At 56.0% G+C, this 25,347-nt stretch overlaps 1 protein-coding gene across 1 annotated transcript; it reads left to right on the top strand.

The window, feature by feature from the left end:
* Positions 1-3,394: 3,394 nt before the first annotated feature.
* On the top strand, positions 3,395-24,669 carry LOC125450646 (cytochrome P450 11B, mitochondrial-like). The gene is made up of 9 exons (XM_059642941.1): positions 3,395-3,633; positions 6,291-6,446; positions 9,738-9,934; positions 11,081-11,284; positions 12,772-12,932; positions 15,143-15,309; positions 16,215-16,293; positions 23,548-23,739; positions 24,278-24,669. Exons 1-9 carry the CDS (start codon positions 3,404-3,406, stop codon positions 24,392-24,394), a joined length of 1,503 nt encoding a protein of 500 aa, XP_059498924.1. The 5' UTR covers positions 3,395-3,403; the 3' UTR covers positions 24,395-24,669.
* The last annotated feature ends 678 nt before the right edge of the window (positions 24,670-25,347 follow it).

The following is a 25,347-nucleotide window of genomic DNA, read 5'->3' as shown; positions in this document are numbered from 1 at the left end:
GGTACTGAGGTGTCTGTCTTTGATGGAGATGTGTGTGTCCAAGAATGAGACTGATTCTAAAGGATAGTTCATGGTGAGTCTGATGGTGGGATGAAACTTGTTGATATCTCTATGTAGTTGCTTCAGTGATGCCTCACCATCAGTCCAAAGGAAGAAAATGTCGTCAGTATATCTGGTGTATAGCGTTGGTTGGGAAGTCCTGTGTAGCAAAGAAGTCTCGTTCGAATTTATGCATGAAAATGTTGGCATATTGAGGGGCAAATCTGGTTCCCCTGGCTGTTCCTTGTATCTGAACGAAGAACAGGTTGTGAAATACGAAGATGTTTTGATTGAGGATGAAGCAGATGAGTTGCAGGATGGCACCTGGAAATTGTCAGTTGTTGGTATTGAGTACTGAAGCTGTTAGAGCGATGCCGTCGTCATGGGGGATGCTGATGTAGAGTGCCAAAACGTCCATTGTGATGAGGAATGTTCCTGGATCGATTGGTCTGTGGGTGCTGCGTTTCTGTAAGAAATTAATCGTGTTGCGACAGAAGCTGGGGTTCTCTGTACAATGTGTTTCAAGATGCCCTCGACATAGCCAGAGAGATTCTCACACAGGCTCACATTGCCTGATGTGATGGGATGCCCAGGTGTGCTGGCTTTGTGTATCTTCAGAAGGCAGCAGAAGTCCCCTACGCGAGAAGTATGCGGAATGAGAATGTGTAGAGTCCTCCCAAGGACTGAATCAGAAGCCTTGACCAGCCTGCTGAAGCTCTACAAAACTCTGGTTAGATCACACTTGGAATACTGTGCCAGTTCTAGTCACCTCATTACAGGAAAGATGTGGAAGCTTTAGAGAAGGTGCAGAGGAGATTTACCAGGATGCTGCCTGGTCTGGAGGGCAGGTCTTATGAGGAAAGGTCGAGGGAGCTAGGGCTTTTTTCATTGGAGTGAAGAAGGATGAGAATTGACTTGATAGATGTTTACAAGACGATGAGGGGCATAGATAGAGTGGATACCCAGAGACTTCTTCCCACGGAGAAAATGACTATTATGAGGGGGCATAATTTTAAGGTGATTGGAGGAAGGTATGGGGAGATGTCAGGGGTTGGTTCTTCATACAGAGAGTGGTGGGTGTATGGAATGTGCTGCCGGCAGTGGTAGTGGAGTCAGATACTTTAGAGACTTTTAAACGACTCTTGGATCTAATTCAACTCCTTCTTTGGTCACTGCACCACGGATCTCTCTATCGACTGTTCCGGTTCATTGGTTGTCTCATTGGGCTTGCTGGGGTTTGTGTAAGAATTCCAGGAGTCTAAGTCACCTGATAGATTTCTCTCTGTGTCTGCCGTGACACCAATGGGGCCCATTTTGGTGGTGGGTCAGAAATTGAATCGATCCAGGAACATTCCTCATCACAATGGACGTTTTGGCACTCTACATCAGCATCCCCCATGACGACGGCATCGTTCTAACAGCTTCAGTACTCAATACCAACAACTGACAATTTCCAGGTGCCATCCTGCAACTCATCTGCTTCATCCTCAATCAAAACATCTTCGTATTTCACAACCTGTTCTTTGTTCAGATACAAGGAACAGCCAGGGGAACCAGATTTGCCCCTCAATATGCCAACATTTTCATGCATAAATTCGAACGAGACTTCTTTGCTGCACAGGACTTCCCAACCAACGCTATACACCAGATATACTGACGACATTTTCTTCCTTTGGACTGATGGTGAGGCATCACTGAAGCAACTACATAGAGATATCAACAAGTTTCATCCCACCATCAGACTCACCATGAACTATCCTTTAGAATCAGTCTCATTCTTGGACACACACATCTCCATCAAAGACAGACACCTCAGTACCTCACTCTACCACAAGCTGAAGGATAACCTCACCATGCTGCACTTCTATAGTTTCCACCTTGGATGTATTTAAAAAGCCATCCCCAATGGACAAGAGATGGAGATCCCATGTCCTCCACCCAACCCACACCCCCCGTCTATTTATTTCTGGGTTACCCAGCCCCTCCCAGTCCTAAAGAAGGGTTCCAACCCGAAACATTAACTTTCCTGCTCGTTGAATGCTGTCTGACCTGCTGTGCTTTTCCAGCTTCACAGTTTCTGACTCTAGCTTTCAGCATCTGCAGTCCCTACTGTCTCCAAGTCGTGTGATTTTTGACTTTGCCCAACAGCAGCACCTCCACATCAGGATCAGAGTCGGCATGGATTTATCAAGGTGAAATCATGCCTGACAAATCTGTTGGAATTCTATGGAGAGGGAACTCGTAGAGTTGACAAGGGGAGCCAGTCAATGGATTTTCAGAAAGCTTTTGACGGAATCCTGCACAAGAGATTACTGTGTGAGATTAAAGCGCATGGGATTGGGGGAAGTGTACTGCGACGGGTAGGAAACTGGTCGGCAGAGAGGAAGCAAAGAATAGGAATTAATGGGTCCTTTTCGAATTGGCAGGAATAGTGAGTGCCACAGGGATCAGTGCCGGGACCCCAGCTATTCACGATGTATATTCATGATTTGGATTGAACAGAATGTAACATCTCCAAGTTGGCAGAAGATACCAGGTCGGGTGGGAGGGTGAGCTGTGATCCTTCAGCATGATATCGTCACGTTAGGCGAGTGGGAAAATCAATGGCAGATGCAACATAAATTGGATAAACATGAGGTTATTCACTTTGGAAGCAAAAAGAATAAGGCAGATTGTGGCCTGAATGGCTGTAAATTGGGAGAGGGGAGTGTGCAGTGGGACCTGGGTGTCCTTGTGCACCAGTCGCTGAAGGTAAGCATGCAGATGCAGCAGGTGGTAAAGAAGGCGAATGGTATATTGGCCTTCACTGGGAGAGGGTTCGAGTACAGGAGCTGGGATGTGTTCGTGCAGTTATACAGGGCCTTGGTGAGACCACACCTAGAATATTGTACATAGTTTTCACACCTTAAGGAGCAAACTCTGAAAACTTGTGTTTCCAAATAAACCTGTTGGGCTATAACCTGGTGTCATGTGATTTCTGACCTTGTCCATCCCAGGCCAATACCGGCACCACCATATCTGTGTGACCATGGCTCAGTCTGACACCTTGGTGTAACACTGACACATTGAAGACGATGAACCAGAATTTATGATGTTGTCAATGTTCTTGGTGAGGGGCAGTGGCCTTGCAACTCAGAACACGGCCTCTTTCCTTGGCCCCTAAACACACACACAAACATAGTCCACCACCCTCATTGTGTCTCACTGTAAATCTACAGGAAGTGAGAGCTCCACCTCCGCTCGCTCTCTCTGTGGGCTTGGCACCCTCACAGCTATATAAGTCTCCTTTCTCAGCCTCTGGCCACTCCAAGGTGGGCCCATGCCAATGAGGAGGTTGAGTCAGAAGGTCTGGGGCACCCCCGGCATGCTTCTGCCCAAGGGAAATGGCCAATGTTCCGGTTGCTGGTCCCGCAGCGTCTCGGCTGGGCGCCCCCCTAACTCTAGAGAGCACGGGGGAGCACAGCCGTATGAGGCCATTCCCTTGGCAGGGGATCATGGATGGCTCAATCTTTACCACTTGTGGAGGACTGATGGTTTCTTCAACAGGCACCGAGTGATGACGGAGAACTTCAACAGACTGGGACCCATCTACAGGTGGGGGGGGGGTTCGGCGGCGGGGGAGGGGGGGGGGTATGGTACAGACAGAGAAATGCCCTGCTGGAACCCCTGTCAATACTTTCTGCTCACTCCACTACCTCAGATACACTGGCACTGGGCAGTGACAGAGTCCAGTGCCTTGTCCAGAGGTAGGGAGGGGGTATAGTGGCTGGAGGAGGTGATAGGGAGGGGGTATAGTGGCTGGAGGAGGTGATAGGGAGGGGGGTATAGTGGCTGGAGGAGGTGATAGGGAGGGGGTATAGTGGCTGGAGGAGGTGATAGGGAGGGGGGTATAGTGGCTGGAGGAGGTGATAGGGAGAGTGTATAGTGGCTGGAGGAGGTGATAGGGAGGGGGGTATAGTGGCTGGAGGAGGTGATAGGGAGGGTGTATAGTGGCTGGAGGAGGTGATAGGGAGGGGGGTATAGTGGCCGGAGGAGGTGATAGGGAGGGTGTATAGTGGCCGGAGGAGGTGATAGGGAGGGTGTATAGTGGCCGGAGGAGGTGAAAGGGAGGGTGTATAGTGGCCGGAGGAGGTGATAGGGAGGGTGTATAGTGGCCGGAGGAGGTGATAGGGGGGGTGTATAGTGGCCGGAGGAGGTGATAGGGAGGGTGTATAGTGGCCGGAGGAGGTGATAGGGAGGGTGTATAGTGGCCGGAGGAGGTGATAGGGAGGATGTATAGTGGCCGGAGGAGGTGATAGGGAGGGTGTATAGTGGCCGGAGGAGGTGATAGGGAGGGTGTATAGTGGCCGGAGGAGGTGATAGGGAGGATGTATAGTGGCCGGAGGTGGTGATAGGGAGGGTGTATAGTGGCCGGAGGAGGTGATAGGGAAGGTGTATAGTGGCCGGAGGAGGTGATAGGGAGGGTGTATAGTGGCTGGAGGTGGTGATAGGGAGGGTGTATAGTGGCCGGAGGAGGTGATAGGGAGGGTGTATAGTGGCTGGAGGTGGTGATAGGGAGGGTGTATAGTGGCTGGAGGTGGTGATAGGGAGGGTGTATAGTGGCTGGAGGTGGTGATAGGGAGGGTGTATAGTGGCTGGAGGTGGTGATAGGGAGGGTGTATAGTGGCTGGAGGTGGTGATAGGGAGGGTGTATAGTGGCTGGAGGAGGTGATAGGAAGGGTGTATAGTGGCTGGAGGAGGTGATAGGGAGGGGGAGGGGGTAAAGTGGCTAGAGGGTTGACAGAGATAAGGAGGGGGTATAGGGAGCGACAGAGACAGGAGGGGGTAGGGTGACTGGAAGGGGTGACAGAGGTAGGGAGGGAGTGTAGGGGGCTGGAAGAGGTGACATATACAGAGGATTGCTGGGGCTGGAGGAGGTAACAGTGATAGGGAGGGGTGAAGGAGGTAACAGCGATAGTGAGGGGTGTAGGAGGTGACAGCGATAGTGAGGGGTGTAGGAGGTGACAGCGATAGTGAGGGGTGTAGAAGGTGACAGCGATAGTGAGGGGTGTAGGAGGTGACAGCGATAGTGAGGGGTGTAGGAGGTGACAGCGATAGTGAGGGGTGTAGGAGGTGACAGCGATAGTGAGGGGTGTAGAAGGTGACAGCGATAGTGAGGGGTGTGGAAGGTGACAGCGATAGTGAGGGGTGTAGGAGGTGACAGCGATAGTGAGGGGTGTAGGAGGTGACAGCGATAGTGAGGGGTGTAGAAGGTGACAGCGATAGTGAGGGGTGTAGGAGGTGACAGCGATAGTGAGGGGTGTAGAAGGTGACAGCGATAGTGAGGGGTGTAGGAGGTGACAGCGATAGTGAGGGGTGTAGAAGGTGACAGCGATAGTGAGGGGTGTAGGAGGTGACAGCGATAGTGAGTGGTGTAGGAGGTGACAGCGATAGTGAGGGGTGTAGGAGGTGACAGCGATAGTGAGGGGTGTAGGAGGTAACAGCGATAGTGAGGGGTGTAGAAGGTGACAGCGATAGTGAGGGGTGTAGGAGGTGACAGCGATAGTGAGGGGTGTAGGAGGTGACAGCGATAGTGAGGGGTGTAGGAGGTGACAGCGATAGTGAGGGGTGTAGAAGGTGACAGCGATAGTGAGGGGTGTAGGAGGTGACAGCGATAGTGAGGGGTGTAGGAGGTAACAGCGATAGTGAGGGGTGTAGAAGGTGACAGCGATAGTGAGGGGTGTAGGAGGTGACAGCGATAGTGAGGGGTGTAGGAGGTGACAGCGATAGGGAGTGGTGTAGGGTCTGGAGGAGGTATCAGCGATAGGGAGGGATACTGGAGGATCCGTCTCGAGGATCTCTACACCCACACGTACATTTGTACTCAGTGCAAATGATGGAAGTGAATTGTGAATCTTGTCTTGCCGTGTAATAGACGAACTGATCTCTGCAGATTCCGTGTCTCACAGAGTCAGTGACCAGGGCACATGGTGTGTGGGGTTAGTCCTCCTGGTGGGTCTGGCCTCAGTGTGGTTGGGGAAGAACTCCCTCTGTCATTAAACACAAATCCCTGAATGTGGGGCCAGGACAGATACGGCCTCACATGCTGCCCCTGCAGTTGAATTTCTTCCTGGCATTGACTGGTGCAAGGGACAGCCACCTCCCTCGGTTTGCCTTGGGTTCTGCAAGAGCGCTCGGGTGTTTGGCGAGGGGGGATGTGTGATTTGGGGAGACAGATGCTGCTGACCATTGCTAACCATTGTTGTACCCAGGGAGAAACTGGGAAACAAGGAGAGTGTTAACATTTTCCTGCCAGACGACATTGCTGTGCTCTTCCAGTCTGAAGGCATGTCCCCAAATAGGATGTTACTGGATGCCTGGGTTGCTCACAGAGACTATCGTAACCACAAGTGTGGCATCTTCCTGAAGTAAGTGTAGGGCGAGGAAGGGAAGGGGTAATGTGTGGTCACTGTTTAACTGTGTTACTGAGCAACCTGCCCCTTGGGACAATCCTGTCTGTAAATATTTCCTGCCCATGCTCTCACTCCAACTCACAAGAAGTGAGGTCCATCAATTGGGAGCCTGGCATTTACACAGGGGGAGCTAATGTGACCCCAACCGAAGTCCACATTGTATTTTCAAAACCTGCACAGAGGCACTTTGACTGTTAGAGCCCTCTCCCCATTTACTGAGATCTCTCCTGTCCTGAGATTGTCCAGTCCAGTTTGCTGTTGCTCACATCAAAAGAGAACGGCACAGGCCTGCAGAGAGGTCAGTTCCTCAATGTCCAGCTGGGCAATTCTGTGCCCACCTGGGAAAGTGAGTTTTAACATTAGACAAGCAAAGTAGAACATGAGAAGCACATCGGGTTTTAAACCAAGCTAATGTATCAGGGTCAGTGCTGAGGGAGCGGGCAAGGTCGGAGGGTCAGGGCTGAGGGAGCAGGCACTGTCGGAGGATCAGTGCTGAGGGAGCAGACACTGTCGAAGGGTCAGTGCTGAGGGAGTGGGCACTGTCAGAGGGTCAGTGCTGAGGGAGTGGGCTCTGTCGGTGGGTCAGGGCTGAGGGAGCTGGCACTGTCGGAGGCTAGGTGCTGAGGGAGCCCCACACTGCCGGAGGCTAGGTGCTGAGGGAGCCCCACACTGCCGGAGGGTCAGTGCTGGGGGAGCGGGCACTGTTGGAGGGTCAGTGCTGAAGGAGCTGGCACTGTTGGAGGGTCAGTGCCGAGGGAGCGCTGCACTGTCAGAGGGTCAGTGCGGAGGGAGTGCGCATTGTCGAAGGGTCAGTGCTGAGGGAGCGCCACGCTGTCGGAGGGTCAGTGCTGAGGGAGCGCCGCGCTGTCGGAGGGTCAGTGCTGAGGGAGCACCTCACTGTCGGAGGGTCAGTGCTGAGGGAGTGGGCACTGTCGGAGGGTCAGCGCTGAGGGAGTGGGCACTGTCGGAGGGTCAGTGCTGAGGGAGCGCCTCACTGTCGGAGGGTCAGTGCTGAGGGAGTGGGCACTGTCAGAGGGTCAGCGCTGAGGGAGTGGGCACTGTCGGAGGGTCAGTGCTGAGGGAGTGGGTACTGTCGGAGGGTCAGTGCTGAGGGAGCGGGCACTGTCGGAGGGTCAGTGCTGAGGGAGCGCCGCGCTGTCGGAGGGTCAGCGCTGAGGGAGCGCCGCACTGTCGGAGGGTCAGTGCTGAGGGAGTGGGCACTGTCGGAGGGTCAGTGCTGACAGAGCAGGCACTGTCGGAGGGTCAGTGCTGAGGGAGCGCCGCACTGTCGGAGGGTCAGTGCTGAGGGAGTGGGCACTGTCGGAGGGTCAGTGCTGACAGAGCAGGCACTGTCGGAGGGTCAGTGCTGAGGGAGCGCCGCACTGTCGGAAGGTCAGTGCTGAGGGAGTGCCGCACTGTCAGAGGGTCAGTGCTGAGGGAGTGGGCACTGTCGGAGGGTCAGTGCTGAGGGAGCGCCGCACTGTCAGAGGGTCAGTGCTGAGGGAGTGGGCACTGTTGGAGGGTCAGTGCTGAGGGAGCAGGCTCTGTCGGAGGGTCAGTGCTGAGGGAGCAGGCTCTTTCGGAGGGTCAGTGCTGAGGGAGCGGGCACTGTCGGAGGGTCAGTGCTGAGGGAGTGGGCACTGTCGGAGGGTCAGTGCTGAGGGAGCGGGCACTGTCGGAGGGTCAGTGCTGAGGGAGCACCTCACTGTCGGAGGGTCAGTGCTGAGGGACCGCTGCAGTGTTGGAAGATTAGCGCAGACAGGATCAATGGTTAGCACTGCTGCCTCACAGAACCAGGAACCCGGGTTCAATTCGAGCCTCAGTATGAGTGAAGTCTGCATATTCTCCCTCTGCATAGGTTTCTTCCGGGTGCTCCAGTTTCCTCCCACAGTCCAAAAGGTGTGCTGCCTCATAGTGTCCTGAAATGTGTGGACTAGGTGGGTTAGCCATGGGAAATGCAGGGTTACAGGTACAGGGTAGTGGGATATGTCTAGGTATGATGCTCTTCAGAGGGCTGGTGTGTACTTGATGGGCCAAATGACTGGCTTTCACACTCTAGGGATCCTATCTAATACAGTGCTGTCCCTGTCCTGGAAGTGTTTGATGTGGACAGTGTGGTGGCATCTTTCCTTTCCGTTTCCCTCTAGTTTAAATGAGCAGAAGACTGGTCAGAAATTATGCAACCACACGCACCAGAGGAAATATTTCATTATGCTCACCAGAGGCACGTTCCAGAGAGTAACAAAGACTCTGATGAAGGATGTATTGTTGATGGCTGACGAAGGAAGTGAAAGGTAGTATCCAGTTGAAAGAAAACACAGTTCAATTCTGTGAAACTTTGTGCTGGTCAGAAGATTGAAGTGAATTTAATTCAGCAAAGACAGATTTAAAAAGAAGCAGAGTTACAGTTATGAGAGAAAGCTTGCTAGAAATATATAAACATTAGAGTGTTTTTCATTCTGACCCACTTGGTCCTGGAGAGGTGCGGGCCTAGTTTGAGTTTCAGCTAACCCGTGGACACACTCTCCAGGAGAAGGTAAGGAACAGGAGCAGGAGTAAAGCCACCTGGCATGTCATGCCTGATCCACCACTCCCTGATCATTTTGTGGACTTAGCTTCACTTATCTGCTCAGTCACCGTAATCCTTAATTCCTTTATTGTTCAAAATCTATCTTAAAAACATTCAATGAATTAGCTGCTACACTGGGCAGGGAATTCCACAGATTCGCAACCCTTTGGGTGGAGATGTTCCTCCTCAACTCTACAGAAGCAGTCAGAACTGCAGATGCTGGATCTGAGACAACACAGTGTGGAGCAGGAAGAACACAGCAGGCCAGACAGCATCAGAAGAACAGGAAAGGTCCTGATCCAAAACGTCAACTTTCCTGCTCCTCTGAAGCTGCCTGGCCTGCTGTGTTCCTCCAGCTCCTCAACTCAGTCTTGAAACTGCTCCACTTCATTTTGAGGCTATTTCCCCCCAGTTCTAGCACATCCACCGTGCCTCCATCTTATCTATTTCCTTCACAATTTTATATGTTTCTGTAAGATCCTCCCTTATTCTTCTACGTTCCGTTGAGTATAGTCCCAGTCTACTCGATCTAAGGGAGAACCTGGTTAGGGTGGAGGGATGGTTTACTTGTGAACACTTGGGCATTGGATGAATCTCCTCACCTGTTGCTGTGGGCTGGATGTTGATCACAGTTCGGGAGTCATTGAACGAACTGGTGCCATGGTTTTGAATTGCAGGAACGGTGAGGTGTGGAGGAGTGAGAGGCTGGTTCTGAACAAAGAGGTGATCAGCCCGTCGGCGGTCAGTAAATTCAGCCCCCTGGTGGATCTGGTGGCGCAGGAATTCACAGACTTTGTGGAGCGGGAGCTGGAGGCTGGTCGTTGGCTCGCAGAGATTAACATGCTGCCCATTCTGTTTCGACTTTCCCTCGAATGTAAGTCCCCGGGCAGACAGTGAGAATGTGCCTAGACTCAGGTGCCAGAAGATTGACTGGTTCGCATGTTCCTTACCCCAGTTATAGCAATCATCCCAGCACCCCCTTAACCAGCTTATAGCGAACACTCTCTAACACCACCCCCCCCCCCCCACCGGTTACCAGGGTTACATCGAACACTCTGTAACCCCCCCCTAGTTACTGGGGTTATATCGAACACTCTCTCGCACAATAGCCATGTTGATATCAACACTGAACACAATAAGTGCTGGAGATCACATTGGGTCCAGCAGTACTTATGGAGAGAAAGTAAGGTAATGTTTTGAGTCTAGATGACTCTTTGTCAGGGCTGAGGAGAAGTGTGGCGGGGATAGCATTTATGCTGTAGGTGGGTGGTGGGCAGGAGAAAAGATGTCAATGGTTCAGATTAAGTGATTGGAAATACGAGAATGGCAGAGCAATGGTGTGTCTAACTGCCGGACCTGAAAGAATAGATAGTACCCCTGGGGGTGTGGCAGGGGGAGAGAGGGCCTGGTGACAGAGAATGTCACACGTAAGGCCGAAAGAAACGAAGGGGAGTTGGTTCACCATTTAAAGATGATGAACTTAGTAATAAGTTCAGAAGGCTGTAAAGTGCTGAGAGTGAAGATGAGCTGTTGTTCCTCCAGTTTGCACTGTGATTCACTGGAGCACTGCAGCATGCCGAGGACAGACACGTGGGTACGTGAGCAGGATGCTGCGTTAAAGCGACCGGCTGCAGGAAGGTCAGGGTCCCACTTGTGAATACACCATAGGTGTTCTCACTCTGTGTGTGGTTCTCCTGTGTAGAGTAGGCCACGTTAGGTACAGTGAAAACAGCACACGACTGGAGGAGGTACAGGTGAAATCCTGGAGAGACTGTTTAGGCCCATGGACGGTGAGGAGGCAAAGGGGCCAATGTTGCACCTTCTGTGGTTACATGGGAAGGTGCCGTGGGAAGGAGGGATGGTGTTGGTGGTCAATGAATGCACTTGGATATCCCAGAGAGAACAATCCCTATGAAATGTGGGCATTGGAAGAGAGGGGAAGATGTGTTTGGTGGTGATTCCTGTTTATATCGAGACTGTACCCTTTACCTGGTTAATATCGAAGTGTCTCTGTTCCCAGCCAGTTTTCACCTGCTGTATGGAGACAGACTGGGTTTATTTGCAGAGAAAGTGGATTCCAGTTCTGACAGATTTATCCAAGCTGTTGAAGAGATGTTACAGACGACTATCCCGTTGCTGTACATCCCCCTGGAGCTGGCCAAATGGCTGAATGTGAAACCCTGGAGAGATCACGTGGCAGCGTGGGATTTTCTGTTTGAACACGGTGGGTGCCACAAACTGAAGCTCCCGGAATGCCTAGATAATAAAATGTGAGGCTGGATGAACACAGCAGGCCAAGCAGCATCTCAGGAGCACAAAAGCTGACGTTTCGGGCCTACACCCTTCATCAGAGGATTGTGCTCCTGAGATGCTGCTCGGCCTGCTGTGTTCATCCAGCTCCACACTTTATTATCTTGGAATTCTCCAGCATCTGCAGTTCCCATTATCTCCCGGAATGCCTGTTCAATGTACCTGTCTCCACAGGAGTGGGCAGTCAGGGGGAGACCACTGACCAGTACTGGTGCAGGAGATGAGCAATTCCACAGGCTGGGGCTGGACTGCGATGCACTCCACGGCCAATAAGCTTACTGCTGGGGCTCTTGTTATTATGGGTGATTGTTTCCTGAGAGATGGACATCTCTCATGAACCACTAAGCTCCCAATGTCAGGATGCCCTACAGGGGAGGGAAATCTGCTGTCCTCATCTGGTCTGCGCCTGCGTGTGACTCCAGGCACCACAACGATATGGAACGGCTGAGCAAGGCACTCAGTTTGAGGGCAATTGGGGATGGGCAACAAATGCCAGCTTGGCTAGCAATGCCCACGTCCTGTAAAGGAATTTGTAAAAGAGAGGGAGAGGGGAGCCCGGGTTCTGTTCACTGTTTCTCTCTGCCTTCAGTCATAGAGATGTACAGCATGGAAACAGACCCTTCAATGCAACTTGTCCCTGCTGACCAGATATTCTGAATAAATCTAGTCCTGTTTGCCAGCATTTGGCAATATCCTTTTAAACACTTCCTATTCATACACCCATCCAGATGTCTTTTAAATGTAGTAACTGTACCAGCACCCACCACTTCCTCTGGCAGCTCATTCCATACACGCACCGCCCTCTGTGTGAAAAAGTTACCCCTCAGGTCCCTTTAAAATATTTCCCCTCTCACCTTAAACTTACACCCCTGGTTTTGGACTCCACTACCCTGGGGAAAAGACCTTATCTATTCACCCTTTCTATGCCCCTCATGAGTTTATAAACGTCTATTACGTCACCCCCTCAGCCTCTGATTCTCCAGGGAAAATAGCCCCAGCCAATTCAGGATCTCCCCATAGCTCAAACCCTCCAAACCCGGCAACATCCTTGTAAATCTTTTCTGAACCCTTTCAAGTTGCACATATTTTCTATATCAGGGAGCCAGAATTGTATGCAGGATTCTAAAAACAGCTAATAACCAATGTCCTGTACAGCTGTAACATGACCTCCCAACTCTTACACTCAATGCACTGACCAGGAAAGGCAAGCATATCAAATGCCTTCGTCACTATCCTATCTGCCTGTGACTCCACTTTCAAGGAACTATGAACCTGCCTCCAAGGTCTCTTTGTCCAGCAACACTCCCCAGGACCTAGCCATTAGTGTGTACATCCTGCCCTGGTTTGCCTTTCCCAAAATGAAGCACCTCACATTACTCCCCACTCTCTGTTCATCTCCAGCTGACCAATGCTTTGGGCAGCTTTTGCACAAGCTGCAGAACGTTCCAGAAGGAGAGAGGAAGTACTTGGGAATTATCCCAGAGCTGATAGATCAGGCCAAGCTTCCAATTGACATCATCAAGGCCAACTCTGTGGAGCTGATGGTTGGAAGTGTGGAAACCGTGAGTATCTCAGCACGGAGCTCCGTCCCAGAGAGACACAGGCACCGGGAGCATATTGGGCAGTGGGGACAATACAGGGCAGTAGGGGATGTGTGGGCAGGGGGATTGTCTGGGTGAGGGTGGACAGTAGTGGAGATTAGATTGTCTGGGAGGGATGGGAGTGTAGTGTCTGAGTGACAGTGGGGTGGAGAGGCTGGGTGAGATTGTCCCGGTGAGGGTGGGGAGGGAGTGTCTGGGTGAGGGTGGGGAAGATTGTCTGGGTGAGGGTGGGGGAGATTGTCTGGGCGAGGGTGGGGAGAGATTGTCAGGGCAAGGGTGGGGAGAGATTGTCAGGGCAAGGGTGGGAGGGAGTGTCTGGGTGAGAGTGGGGGAGATTGTCTGGGTGATGGTGGGGAAGGAGTGTCTGGGAGAGGGTGGGGGAGATTGTCTGGGTGAGGGTGTGAGGGAGTGTCTGGGTGAGGGTGGGGGAGATTGTCTGGGTGAGGGGGTGAGGGAATGTCTGGGTGAGGGAGTGTCTGGGTGAGAGTGGGTGGGAGTGTCTGGCTGAGGGTGGGGGAGATTGTCTGGGTGAGGGTGAGGGAGAGTGGGTGAGGGTCAGAGGGAGTGTCTGGGTGAGGGTGGGAGGGAGTGTCTGGGTGTGAGTGGGGGAGATTGTCTGGGTGAGGGTGGGAGGGAGTGTCTGGGTGAGTGTGGGAGGGAGTGTCTGGGTGAGGGTGGGAGGGAGTGTCTGGGTGAGGGTCGGAGGGAGTGTCTGGGTGTGAGTGGGGGAGATTGTCTGGGTGAGGGTGGGAGGGAGTGTCTGGGTGAGGGTGGGTGGGAGTGTCTTGGTGTGAGTGGGGGAGATTGTCTGGGTGAGGGTGGGAGGGAGTGTCTGGGTGAGGGTGGGAAGGAGTGTCTGGGTGAGGGTCGGAGGGAGTGTCTGGGTGAGGGTGGGTGGGAGTGTCTGGGTGAGGGTGGGAGGGAGTGTCGGGTGAGGGTCGGAGGGAGTGTCTGGGTGAGGGTCGGAGGGAGTGTCTGGGTGAGGGTGGGTGGGAATGTCTGGGTGAGGGTGGGAGGGAGTGTCTGGGTGAGGGTCGGAGGGAGGGTCTGGGTGAGGGTCGGAGGGAGTGTCTGGGTGAGGGTGGGTGAGATTGTCTGGGTGAGGGTGGGGAGGGAGTGTCTGGGTGAGAGTGGGAGGGAGTGTCTGGGTGAGTGTGGGAGGGAGTGTCTGGGTGAGGTTGGGTGGGAGTGTCTGGGTGAGAGTGGGAGGGAGTGTCTGGGTGAGGGTGGGAGGGAGTGTCTTGGTGAGGGTGGGAGGGAGTCTCTGGGTGTGAGTGGGTGGGAGTGTCTCGGCGAGGGTGGGGGATGTTGGGTGAGGGTGGGGGATGTTGGGTGAGGGTGGGGGAGATTGTCTGGGTGAGGGTGGGAGGAAGTGTCTGGGTGAGGGTGAGAGGGAGTGTCCTGGTGAGGGTGGGAGGGAGTGTCTGGGTGATGGTGAGAGGGAGTGTCTGGGTGGGAGTGTCTGGGTGAGAGTGGGTGGGAGTGTCTGGGTGAGGGTGGGTGGGAGTGTCTGGGTGAGAGTGGGTGGGAGAGTCTGGGTGAGAGTGGGTGGGAGTGTCTGGGTGAGAGTGGGTGGGAGTGTCTGGGTGAGGGTGGTTGGGAGTGTCTGGGTGAGAGTGGGTGGGAGTGTCTGGGTGAGAGTGGGTGGGAGTGTCTGGGTGAGGGTGGGTGGGAGTGTCTGGGTGAGAGTTGGTGGGAGTGTCTGGGTGAGAGTGTCTGGCTGAGGGTGGGTGGGAGTGTCTGGGTGAGGGTGGGTGGGAGTGTCTGGGTGAGAGTGGGTGGGAGTGTCTGGGTGAGGGTGGGTGGGAGTGTCTGGGTGAGAGTGGGTGGGAGTGTCTGGGTGAGGGTGGGTGGGAGTGTCTGGGTGAGGGTGGGTGGGAGTGTCTGGGTGAGGGTGGTTGGGAGTGTCTGGGTGAGAGTGGGTGGGAGTGTCTGGGTGAGGGTGGGTGGGAGTGTCTGGGTGAGAGTGGGTGGGAGTGTCTGGGTGAGGGTGGGTGGGAGTGTCTGGGTGAGTGTGGGTGGGAGTGTCTGGGTGAGAGTATACAGGAACAGGATCTGGGATGGGCGGATGTGTGGGCATGGTTGGGGAGGAGGTGGTGAGTGTTTGAGTGTGAAAGGGGACAGTCCGAGTCGTGGGGATGTTGAGACTGAAGCTCTCTTCATTTGCACAGACAGCACACACTCTCCTTTTTACACTGTTCGAGCTGGCTCGTAATCCGTCAATTCAAACTGCCCTCCGTGACGAGGCGACTGCAGCTTACCGTGAGGCGCAGGGTGATGTGTGTAAATTAATGAGCTCTGTTCCACTGCTCCGGGCTGCAATCAAGGAAACCTTACGGTAAGGTATTCAGTAACCAGTGATCCCTATATTAGAGAGGGCGGGGGGGGGAATCAGCCAGGGATCCTGTTCCTGGTCACTGCCCACTCACCCCTATATTAGAGAGAGAAGGCGGGGGGGGAATCAGCCAGGGATCCTGTTCCTGGTCACTGCCCACTCACCCCTATATTAGAGAGAGAAGGCGGGGGGGGAATCAGCCAGGGATCCTGTTCCTGGTCACTGCCCACTCACCCCTATATTAGAGAGAGAGGGCGGGGGGGGAATCAGCCAGGGATCCTGTTCCTGGTCACTGCCCACTCACCCCTATATTAGAGAGAGAGGGCGGGGGGAATCAGCCAGAGATCCTGTTCCTGGTCACTGCCCACTCACCCCTATATTAGAGAGAGAGGGCGGGGGGAATCAGCCAGGGATCCTGTTCCTGGTCACTGCCCACTCACCCCTATATTAGAGAGAGAGGGCGGGGGGAATCAGCCAGGGATCGTGTTCCTGGTCACTGCCAACTCACCTCTATATTAGAGAGAGAGGGCGGGGGGAATCAGCCAGGGATCCTGTTCCTGGTCACTGCCCACTCACCCCTATATTAGAGAGAGAGGGCAGGGGGGGAATCAGCCAGGGATCCTGTTCCTGGTCACTGCCCACTGACACCTATATTAGAGGCGGGGGGAATCAGCCAGGGATCCTGTTCCTGGTCACTGTCCAGTAAACCCCGCTGGGAAGTGTGTATGTGAATCCAGGCCCACTATTGACAGAGTAAGCAAGCTGTGACGAAGTAGCCTGAGCCGGTGAACGAGACCATGTGAAATTTGCCTCGGTCGGTGTCTGTCTATCCTGTTATTCAGGCTGTGCATCATTGCTGATGCATCTGATGTGTTCACCCCACCAACTGCTCATGTTCCACTTTCCAGGCTGTACCCAATAGGTCTCACTCTGCAACGGTATCCTGTTCGGGACATTGTCATTCAGAATTACCACATTCCAGCTGGGGTAAGTGCTGTCGGGCCCAGAAACATGGCACGGTGGCTCAGTGGTTAGCACTGCTGCCTGACAGTGCCAAGGATCCAGGTTCAATTCCACCCTTCGGTTACGGTCTGTGTGGAGTTTGCACATTCTCCCCGTATCTGCGTGGATTTCCTTCGGGTGCTCCAGTTTCCTTCCACAGTCCAAAGGTGTGCAGGTTCGGTGGACTGGCCGTGGTAAAAGCCCCATGAGGAGTTACGGGGATGGGGTGGTGTTGTGGGTCTGGGTAGAATGCTTTGCAGAAGGTGGGTGCAAATGTGATGGATTGACTGGCTACTTTCTGCACTGTAGGGATTCCATGACACTGCAACCCACACACTCTCCAGTAACCAGCATCCACACTGGGAACTCAACCAGTGCTACGGGAGCAGGTACTGTCGGAGGGTCAGTGCCAAGGGAGCGCCGCAATGTCAGAGGGTCAGTGCTGAGGGAGCGCCACACTGTCGGAGGGTCAGTGCTGAGGGAGCGCCGCACTGTCGGAGGGTCAGTGCTGAGGGAGCGGGCTCTGTCGGAGGGTCAGTGCCAAGGGAACACCGCAATGTCGGAGGGTCAGCGCTGAGGGAGTGCCGCACTGTCAGTGGGTCAGTGCTGAGGGAGCGCCGCACTGTCAGAGGGTCAGCGCTGAGGGAGCGGGCACTGTCGGAGGGTCAGTGCTGAGGGAGCGCCACACTGTCAGTGGGTCAGTGCTGAGGGAGCGCCGCACTGTCAGAGGGTCAGCGCTGAGGGAGCGGGCACTGTCGGAGGGTCAGTGCTGAGGGAGCGCCACACTGTCGGAGGGTCACTGCTGAAGGAGTGGGCACTGTCGGAGGGTCAGTGCTGAGGGAGCGCCACACCGTCGGAGGGTCAGTGCTGAGGGAGCCTCGCACTGTCAGAGGGTCAGTGCTGAGGGAGCGCCGCAATGTCAGAGGGTCAGTGCTGAGGGAGCGCCACACTGTCGGAGGGTCAGTGCTGAGGGAGCGGGGACTGTCGGAGGGTCAGTGCTGAGGGAGCGGGGACTGTCAGAGGGTCAGTGCTGAGGGAGCGCCACACCGTCGGAGGGTCAGTGCTGAGGGAGCCTCGCACTGTCAGAGGGTCAGTGCTGAGGGAGCGCCGCAATGTCAGAGGGTCAGTGCTGAGGGAGCGCCACACTGTCGGAGGGTCAGTGCTGAGGGAGCGGGCTCTGTCGGAGGGTCAGTGCCAAGGGAACACCGCAATGTCGGAGAGTCAGTGCTGAGGGAGTGCCGCACTGTCAGTGGGTCAGAGCTGAGGGAGCGCCGCACTGTCAGAGGGTCAGCGCTGAGGGAGCGGGCACTGTCGGAGGGTCAGTGCTGAGGGAGCGCTGCACTGTCGGAGGGTCAGTGCTGAGGGAGCGCCGCACTGTCGGAGGGTCAGTGCTGAGGGAGCGGGCTCTGTCGGAGGGTCAGTGCCAAGGGAACACCGCAATGTCGGAGAGTCAGTGCTGAGGGAGTGCCGCACTGTCAGTGGGTCAGAGCTGAGGGAGCGCCGCACTGTCAGAGGGTCAGCGCTGAGGGAGCGGGCACTGTCAGAGGGTCAGTGCTGAGGGAGCGGGCACTGTCGGAGGGTCAGTGCTGAGGGAGCGACGCACTGTCAGAGGGTCAGTGCTGAGGGAGTGGGCACTATCAGACGGTCAGTGCTGAGGGAGTGCCGCACTGTCGGAGGGTCCGTGCTGAGGGAGCGCCGCACTATCGGAGGGTCAGTGCTGAGGGAGCCTCGCACTGTCAGAGGGTCAGTGCTGACGGAACGCCGCAATGTCAGAGGGTCAGTGCTGAGGGAGCGCCACACTGTCGGAGGGTCAGTGCTGAGGGAGAGCCGCACTGTTGGAGGGTCAGTGCTTAAGGAACGGATACTGTGGGAGGGTCAGTGCTGAGGGAGTGGGCACTGTTTGAGGGTCAGTGCCAAGGGAGCGCCGCACTGTCAGAGGGTCAGCACTGAGGGAGCGCCGCACTGTCGGAGGGTCAGCACTGAGGGAGCGCCGCACTGTCGGAGAGTCAGTGCTGAAGGAGCAGGCTCTGTCGGAGGGTCAGTGCTGAGGGAGCGGGGACTGTCAGAGGGTCAGTGCTGAGGGAGCGAGCACTGTCGGAAGGTCAGTGCTGAAGGAGCAGGCTCTGTCGGAGGGTCAGTGCTGAGGGAGCGGGCACTGTCGGAGGGTCAGTGCTGAGGGAGCGCCGCACTGTCGGAGGGTCAGTGCTGAGGGAGCGGGCTCTGTCGGAGAGTCAGTGCTGAGGGAGCAGGCAATGTCGGAGGGTCAGTGCTGAGGGAGCGCCGCACTGTCGGAGGGTCAGTGCTGAGGGAGCGGGCACTGTCGGAGGGTCAGTGCTGAGGGAGCGCCGCACTGTCGGAGGGTCAGTGCTGAGGGAGCGGGCTCTGTCGGAGGGTCAGTGCCAAGGGAACACCGCAATGTCGGAGAGTCAGTGCTGAGGGAGTGCCGCACTGTCAGTGGGTCAGAGCTGAGGGAGCGCCGCACTGTCAGAGGGTCAGCGCTGAGGGAGCGGGCACTGTCGGAGGGTCAGTGCTGAGGGAGCGACGCACTGTCAGAGGGTCAGTGCTGAGGGAGTGGGCACTATCAGACGGTCAGTGCTGAGGGAGTGGGCACTATCAGACGGTCAGTACTGAGGGAGTGCCGCACTGTCGGAGGGTCCGTGCTGAGGGAGCGCCGCACTATCGGAGGGTCAGTGCTGAGGGAGCCTCGCACTGTCAGAGGGTCAGTGCTGACGGAACGCCGCAATGTCAGAGGGTCAGTGCTGAGGGAGCCTCGCACTGTCAGAGGGTCAGTGCTGACGGAACGCCGCAATGTCAGAGGGTCAGTGCTGAGGGAGCGCCACACTGTCGGAGGGTCAGTGCTGAGGGAGAGCCGCACTGTTGGAGGGTCAGTGCTTAAGGAACGGATACTGTGGGAGGGTCAGTGCTGAGGGAGTGGGCACTGTTTGAGGGTCAGTGCCAAGGGACCGCCGCACTGTCAGAGGGTCAGCACTGAGGGAGCGCCGCACTGTCGGAGGGTCAGTGCTGAGGGAGCGCCGCACTGTCAGAGGGTCAGCACTGAGGGAGCGCCGCACTGTCGGAGGGTCAGTGCTGAAGGAGCAGGCTCTGTCGGAGGGTCAGTGCTGAGGGAGCGGGGACTGTCAGAGGGTCAGTGCTGAGGGAGCGAGCACTGTCGGAAGGTCAGTGCTGAAGGAGCAGGCTCTGTCGGAGGGTCAGTGCTGAGGGAGCGGGCAGTGTCGGAGGGTCAGTGCTGAGGGAGCGCCGCACTGTCGGAGGGTCAGTGCTGAGGGAGCGGGCTCTGTCGGAGAGTCAGTGCTGAGGGAGCAGGCAATGTCGGAGGGTCAGTGCTGAGGGAGCGCCGCACTGTCGGAGGGTCAGTGCTGAGGGAGCAGGCTCTGTCAGAGGGTCAGTGCTGAGGGAGCGGGGACTGTCAGAGGGTCAGTGCTGAGGGAGCGCCGCACTGTCGGAGGGTCAGTGCTGAGGGAGCGCCACACTGTCAGTGGGTCAGTGCTGAGGGAGCGCCGCACTGTCAGAGGGTCAGCGCTGAGGGAGCGGGCACTGTCGGAGGGTCAGTGCTGAGGGAGTGGGCACTGTCGGAGGGTCAGTGCTGAGGGAGCGCCACACCGTCGGAGGGTCAGTGCTGAGGGAGCCTCGCACTGTCAGAGGGTCAGTGCTGAGGGAGCGCCGCAATGTCAGTGGGTCAGTGCTGAGGGAGCGCCGCACTGTCAGAGGGTCAGCGCTGAGGGAGCGGGCACTGTCAGAGGGTCAGTGCTGAGGGAGCGCCGCACTGTCGGAGGGTCAGTGCTGAGGGAGTGGGCACTGTTGGAGGGTCAGTGCTGAGGGAGCGCCGCACTGTCGGAGGGTCAGTGCTGAGGGAGTGGGCACTGTCGGAGGGTCAGTGCTGAGGGAGCGACGCACTGTCAGAGGGTCAGTGCTGAGGGAGTGGGCACTATCAGACGGTCAGTGCTGAGGGAGTGGGCACTGTCGGAGGGTCAGTGCTGAGGGAGTGCCGCACTGTCGGAGGGTCCGTGCTGAGGGAGCGCCGCACTATCGGAGGGTCAGTGCTGAGGGAGCCTCGCACTGTCAGAGGGTCAGTGCTGACGGAACGCCGCAATGTCAGAGGGTCAGTACTGAGGGAGCGCCACACTGTCAGAGGGTCAGTGCTGAGGGAGAGCCACTCTGTCGGAGGGTCAGTGCTGAGGGAGCGCCGCACTGTTGGAGGGTCAGTGCTGAGGGAGCGGGCACTGTCAGAGGGTCAGTGCTGAGGGAGCGCCACACTGTCGGAGGGTCAGTGCTGAGGGAGAGCCACTCTGTCGGAGGGTCAGTGCTGAGGGAGTGGGCACTGTTGGAGGGTCAGTGCCAAGGGAGCGCTGCACTGTCAGAGGGTCAGCACTGAGGGAGCGCCGCACTGTCGGAAGGTCAGTGCTGAAGGAGCAGGCTCTGTCGGAGGGTCAGTGCTGAAGGAGCAGGCTCTGTCAGAGGGTCAGTGCTGAGGGAGCGGGCACTGTCAGAGGGTCAGTGCTGAGGGAGCGCCGCACTGTCGGAAGGTCAGTGCTGAAGGAGCAGGCTCTGTCGGAGGGTCAGTGCTGAGGGAGCGGGGACTGTCAGAGGGTCAGTGCTGAGGGAGCGCCGCACTGTCGGAGGGTCAGTGCTGAGGGAGCGGGCTCTGTCGGAGAGTCAGTGCTGAGGGAGCAGGCAATGTCGGAGGGTCAGAGCTGAGGGAGCAGGCTCTGTCGGAGGGTCAGTGCTGAGGGAGCGCCGCACTGTCGGAGGGTCAGTGCTGAGGGAGCAGGCTCTGTCGGAGGGTCAGTGCTGAGGGAGCGGGGACTGTCAGAGGGTCAGTGCTGAGGGAGTGGGCAATGTCGGAGAGTCAGTGCTGAGGGAGCAGGCAATGTCGGAGGGTCAGAGCTGAGGGAGCAGGCTCTGTCGGAGGGTCAGTGCTGAGGGAGCGCCGCACTGTCGGAGGGTCAGTGCTGAGGGAGCAGGCTCTGTCGGAGGGTCAGTGCTGAGGGAGCAGGCTCTGTCAGAGGGTCAGTGCTGAGGGAGTGGGCAATGTCGGAGGGTCAGTGCTGAGGGAGCGGGCACAGTCGGAGGGTCAGCGCTGAGGGAGCGGGCACAGTCGGAGGGTCAGCGCTGAGGGAGCAGGCACAGTCGGAGGGTCAGTGCTGAGGGAGCGCCGCACTATCGGAGGGTCAGTGCTGAGGGAGCCTCGCACTGTCAGAGGGTCAGTGCTGACGGAACGCCGCAATGTCAGAGGGTCAGTGCTGAGGGAGCCTCGCACTGTCAGAGGGTCAGTGCTGAGGGAGCCTCGCACTGTCAGAGGGTCAGTGCTGACGGAACGCCGCACTATCGGAGGGTCAGTGCTGACGGAACGCCGCAATGTCAGAGGGTCAGTGCTGAGGGAGCGCCGCAATGTCAGAGGGTCAGTGCTGAGGGAGCGCCACACTGTCGGAGGGTCAGTGCTGAGGGAACGCCGCACTATCGGAGGGTCAGTGCTGACGGAACGCCGCAATGTCAGAGGGTCAGTGCTGAGGGAGCGCCGCAATGTCAGAGGGTCAGTGCTGAGGGAGCGCCACACTGTCGGAGGGTCAGTGCTGAGGGAGAGCCACTCTGTCGGAGGGTCAGTGCTGAGGGAGCGCCGCACTGTTGGAGGGTCAGTGCTGAGGGAGCGGGCACTGTCAGAGGGTCAGTGCTGAGGGAGCGCCACACTGTCGGAGGGTCAGTGCTGAGGGAGAGCCACTCTGTCGGAGGGTCAGTGCTGAGGGAGTGGGCACTGTTGGAGGGTCAGTGCCAAGGGAGCGCTGCACTGTCAGAGGGTCAGCACTGAGGGAGCGCCGCACTGTCGGAAGGTCAGTGCTGAAGGAGCAGGCTCTGTCGGAGGGTCAGTGCTGAAGGAGCAGGCTCTGTCAGAGGGTCAGTGCTGAGGGAGCGGGCACTGTCAGAGGGTCAGTGCTGAGGGAGCGCCGCACTGTCGGAAGGTCAGTGCTGAAGGAGCAGGCTCTGTCGGAGGGTCAGTGCTGAGGGAGCGGGGACTGTCAGAGGGTCAGTGCTGAGGGAGCGCCGCACTGTCGGAGGGTCAGTGCTGAGGGAGCGGGCTCTGTCGGAGAGTCAGTGCTGAGGGAGCAGGCAATGTCGGAGGGTCAGAGCTGAGGGAGCAGGCTCTGTCGGAGGGTCAGTGCTGAGGGAGCGCCGCACTGTCGGAGGGTCAGTGCTGAGGGAGCAGGCTCTGTCAGAGGGTCAGTGCTGAGGGAGCGGGGACTGTCAGAGGGTCAGTGCTGAGGGAGCGCCGCACTGTCGGAGGGTCAGTGCTGAGGGAGCAGGCTCTGTCGGAGGGTCAGTGCTGAGGGAGCAGGCACAGTCGGAGGGTCAGTGCTGAGGGAGCGGGCACTGTCAGAGGGTCAGTGCTGAGGGAGCGCCGCACTGTCAGAGGGTCAGTGTTGAGGGAGCGCCGCACTGTCGGAAGGTCAGTGCTGAAGGAGCAGGCTCTGTCAGAGGGTCAGTGCTGAGGGAGCAGGCTCTGTCGGAGGGTCAGCACTGAGGGAGCGGGCACTGTCGGAGGGTCAGTGCTGAGGGAGCGGGCACAGTCGGAGGGTCAGCGCTGAGGGAGCGGGCACAGTCGGAGGGTCAGTGCTGAGGGAGTGGGCACTGTCAGGGGGTCAGTGCTGAGGGAGTGGGCACAGTCGGAGGGTCAGCGCTGAGGGAGCGGGCACTGTCAGAGGGTCAGTGCTGAGGGAGTGGGCACTGTCAGAGGGTCAGCGCTGAGGGAGCGGGCACAGTCGGAGGGTCAGTGCTGAGGGAGTGGGCACAGTCGGAGGGTCAGTGCTGAGGGAGTGGGCACTGTCAGGGGTAACAATGGTATTTTGGATCCTCCCATGTATACAGAGAGTGCCCAGGTCACTGCATCTAAGAAGAGCCAGTGAGTTCTTCCAAGTTTTCTGTGTCAGTTTGTATCCTGTGAAGTGTTTAAATGAAAGCATCTGGATAGCTTTGCATTGTTTGTGGGAAGTTCCTGTACATGTACATTGTGCTGTGTTTCATACATTCAGAGTTTGTGAGTGTGTTCAGCTTAATACGTCGCTGACTGTAAAGTATGTACTTTGGGATGGTGCTGGGGACGTGAAAGTTGTTACTGAGATGTATCTCTTCCTGTGTGGTCCAGTTTCCACGATGTGATTTCCACCTGATCTAATTGGATCTCGTAATTTACAGGATCTCTCTCTCTCTTTCTCCTTCTCTGCACAGACCATGGTAATGGCAGGACTTTACACCATGGGCAGGAGTCCTGAGATTTTTCCAGAGCCTGAGAGGTATAACCCAGGCAGGTGGCTAACCAGTGACAGAAACTATTTCCAGGCTGTGAACTTTGGTTTTGGCATGAGGCAATGCATCGGACGCAGGATTGCAGAGGCGGAAATTGGAATCTTTCTGATCCACGTGAGTACCAGGCAGGAACTGGACATAGGGCTCAGTGGGTAGACACATCTCACTCTATCTCCTGAGTTAAACCAGGCTGGTGTGGGTTACCCTGACTTCAATCACGTGGAGGCTTTAATTTTTGTCCTGCCGGTGGGGCACGGATTGTCCCAAATCTAAACGACATTCAGTCTGCTGCCCAGTGTGGTACTGTCTCTATTTCTGTCATCCCCAAATTCCAGCTGATGGGACAGTGTCTGGCTCCTCCACCACCACCAGCCCTCTCCTTGGATCTTTCTGGTGGTGACCCTCATGCTTCAAGTTGCTCACCCTCACCTGGGGTTTGATTTTTCGTCGAGTGTTGGTGGGGTGCACAGATGGGACCCTCCCAGCTCACCGCGTGGGATCATCCTTGTCACCACAGATCAGTTTGAGCCTCCATCCTCCCCCTTTCCTTCCACTCCTCAGCCACAATCAGAATTTACTTTCACCATTAAGTCACTATCTAACCCATCTTCCACTCTCTTTCCTGTTTCCCTCCCTTTCCCACCCCTGGCAGATTTTAAGGAAGTTCCAGATCGTCACGAAATCCGAAGCAGATCTTAAACTAATTTATGGATTCATTGTGATGGTGGAAGACCCACCTCTGTTGGCTTTCAGACCATTCACTGACTGAATCGGTGGGTTGCTAACCCCGGGCCTCGAATGCACCCTGCCACATGCCCAACGCTCAACAAGAACTGCACTGCTTCCTCCTCTCCCCAGCCTGGTCCAGCTTTCTGACAATGTGTCTCATTGCTCTCTACTGTTGCTCCCATAGTTTGATACAATTATCATCTCTGTGTTGGGACAGGCCTGATTGTCCTTTTGTATAATTACAATGCTAGCCTATTGATGGGCAGGTTGGAAGGATCCAGAGTCGGGAGGGGGTCTAGTGAGGACAGGGCTTGCTGGGGAGAGAACCATGGAGGGGGAATCTTGGTTTGGAGGTGGGGAGGGGAGGGGTGGGGGAGTTGATGGGGAGAATGGAAATGCTGGGGGATGTAGGCTGTTATGGGAATAGGGAGTCAAAATCAGTTGCAATTACATCAGAGACAGTTCAGCCTCCATCTAGCTTACTCATTTGATAATTTCTTTTTCTTTATTCATTCATGGGATGAGCGCATTGCTGGCCGGGCAGCATTTATTGCCCATCCCTAATTGCCCAGAGGGTAGTTAAAAGTTAATCACCATTGCTGTGGGTCTGGAGTCACATTTAGGCCAGACTAGGTGAGAATGGCAGTTTCCTTCCCTAAAGGACATTAGAACATTATTACTACCAAATACCACGTTCACCCTCGAGGAGGACGTGCAGCACTGACTGAGACCAGGAGGACAAGGCAAGTGGCTCAGGTATATGTGCTTCCCAGGCAGCAGACTGACTTGCTGTGCAAACAAGAGATAATAAATGGAAGGTTAGAGCAGAATGCTGTTTGCAAAGCATCATCCCCACATTCCCGCACTCTGTACCTTCATGTTCACTATTGTCAGTAGCGCACATTTTGAGCTAAAGAGTCTTCAAAGAATCTGAAAAATTAAAAGTATCAAGATGCAGCATTAGCATCAACTCAGCCAGTAAACTTTGCAATG

This window comes from Stegostoma tigrinum, chromosome 47 (assembly GCF_030684315.1).
Source record: "Stegostoma tigrinum isolate sSteTig4 chromosome 47, sSteTig4.hap1, whole genome shotgun sequence".
Classification (NCBI taxonomy): domain Eukaryota; kingdom Metazoa; phylum Chordata; class Chondrichthyes; order Orectolobiformes; family Stegostomatidae; genus Stegostoma; species Stegostoma tigrinum.
This window is presented reverse-complemented; position numbering and strand designations above follow the sequence as displayed.

Bases quoted from the DNA above. Each gene is read 5' to 3' on its own strand.
- LOC125450646 (XM_059642941.1), top strand. From the start codon at position 3,404: ATGCTTCTGCCCAAGGGAAATGGCCAATGTTCCGGTTGCTGGTCCCGC. The intron at 9,935-11,080 runs GTAAGTCCCCGG...CTCTGTTCCCAG, and splicing joins GTTTCGACTTTCCCTCGAAT to CCAGTTTTCACCTGCTGTAT. The intron at 12,933-15,142 runs GTGAGTATCTCA...TCATTTGCACAG, and splicing joins TGGTTGGAAGTGTGGAAACC to ACAGCACACACTCTCCTTTT.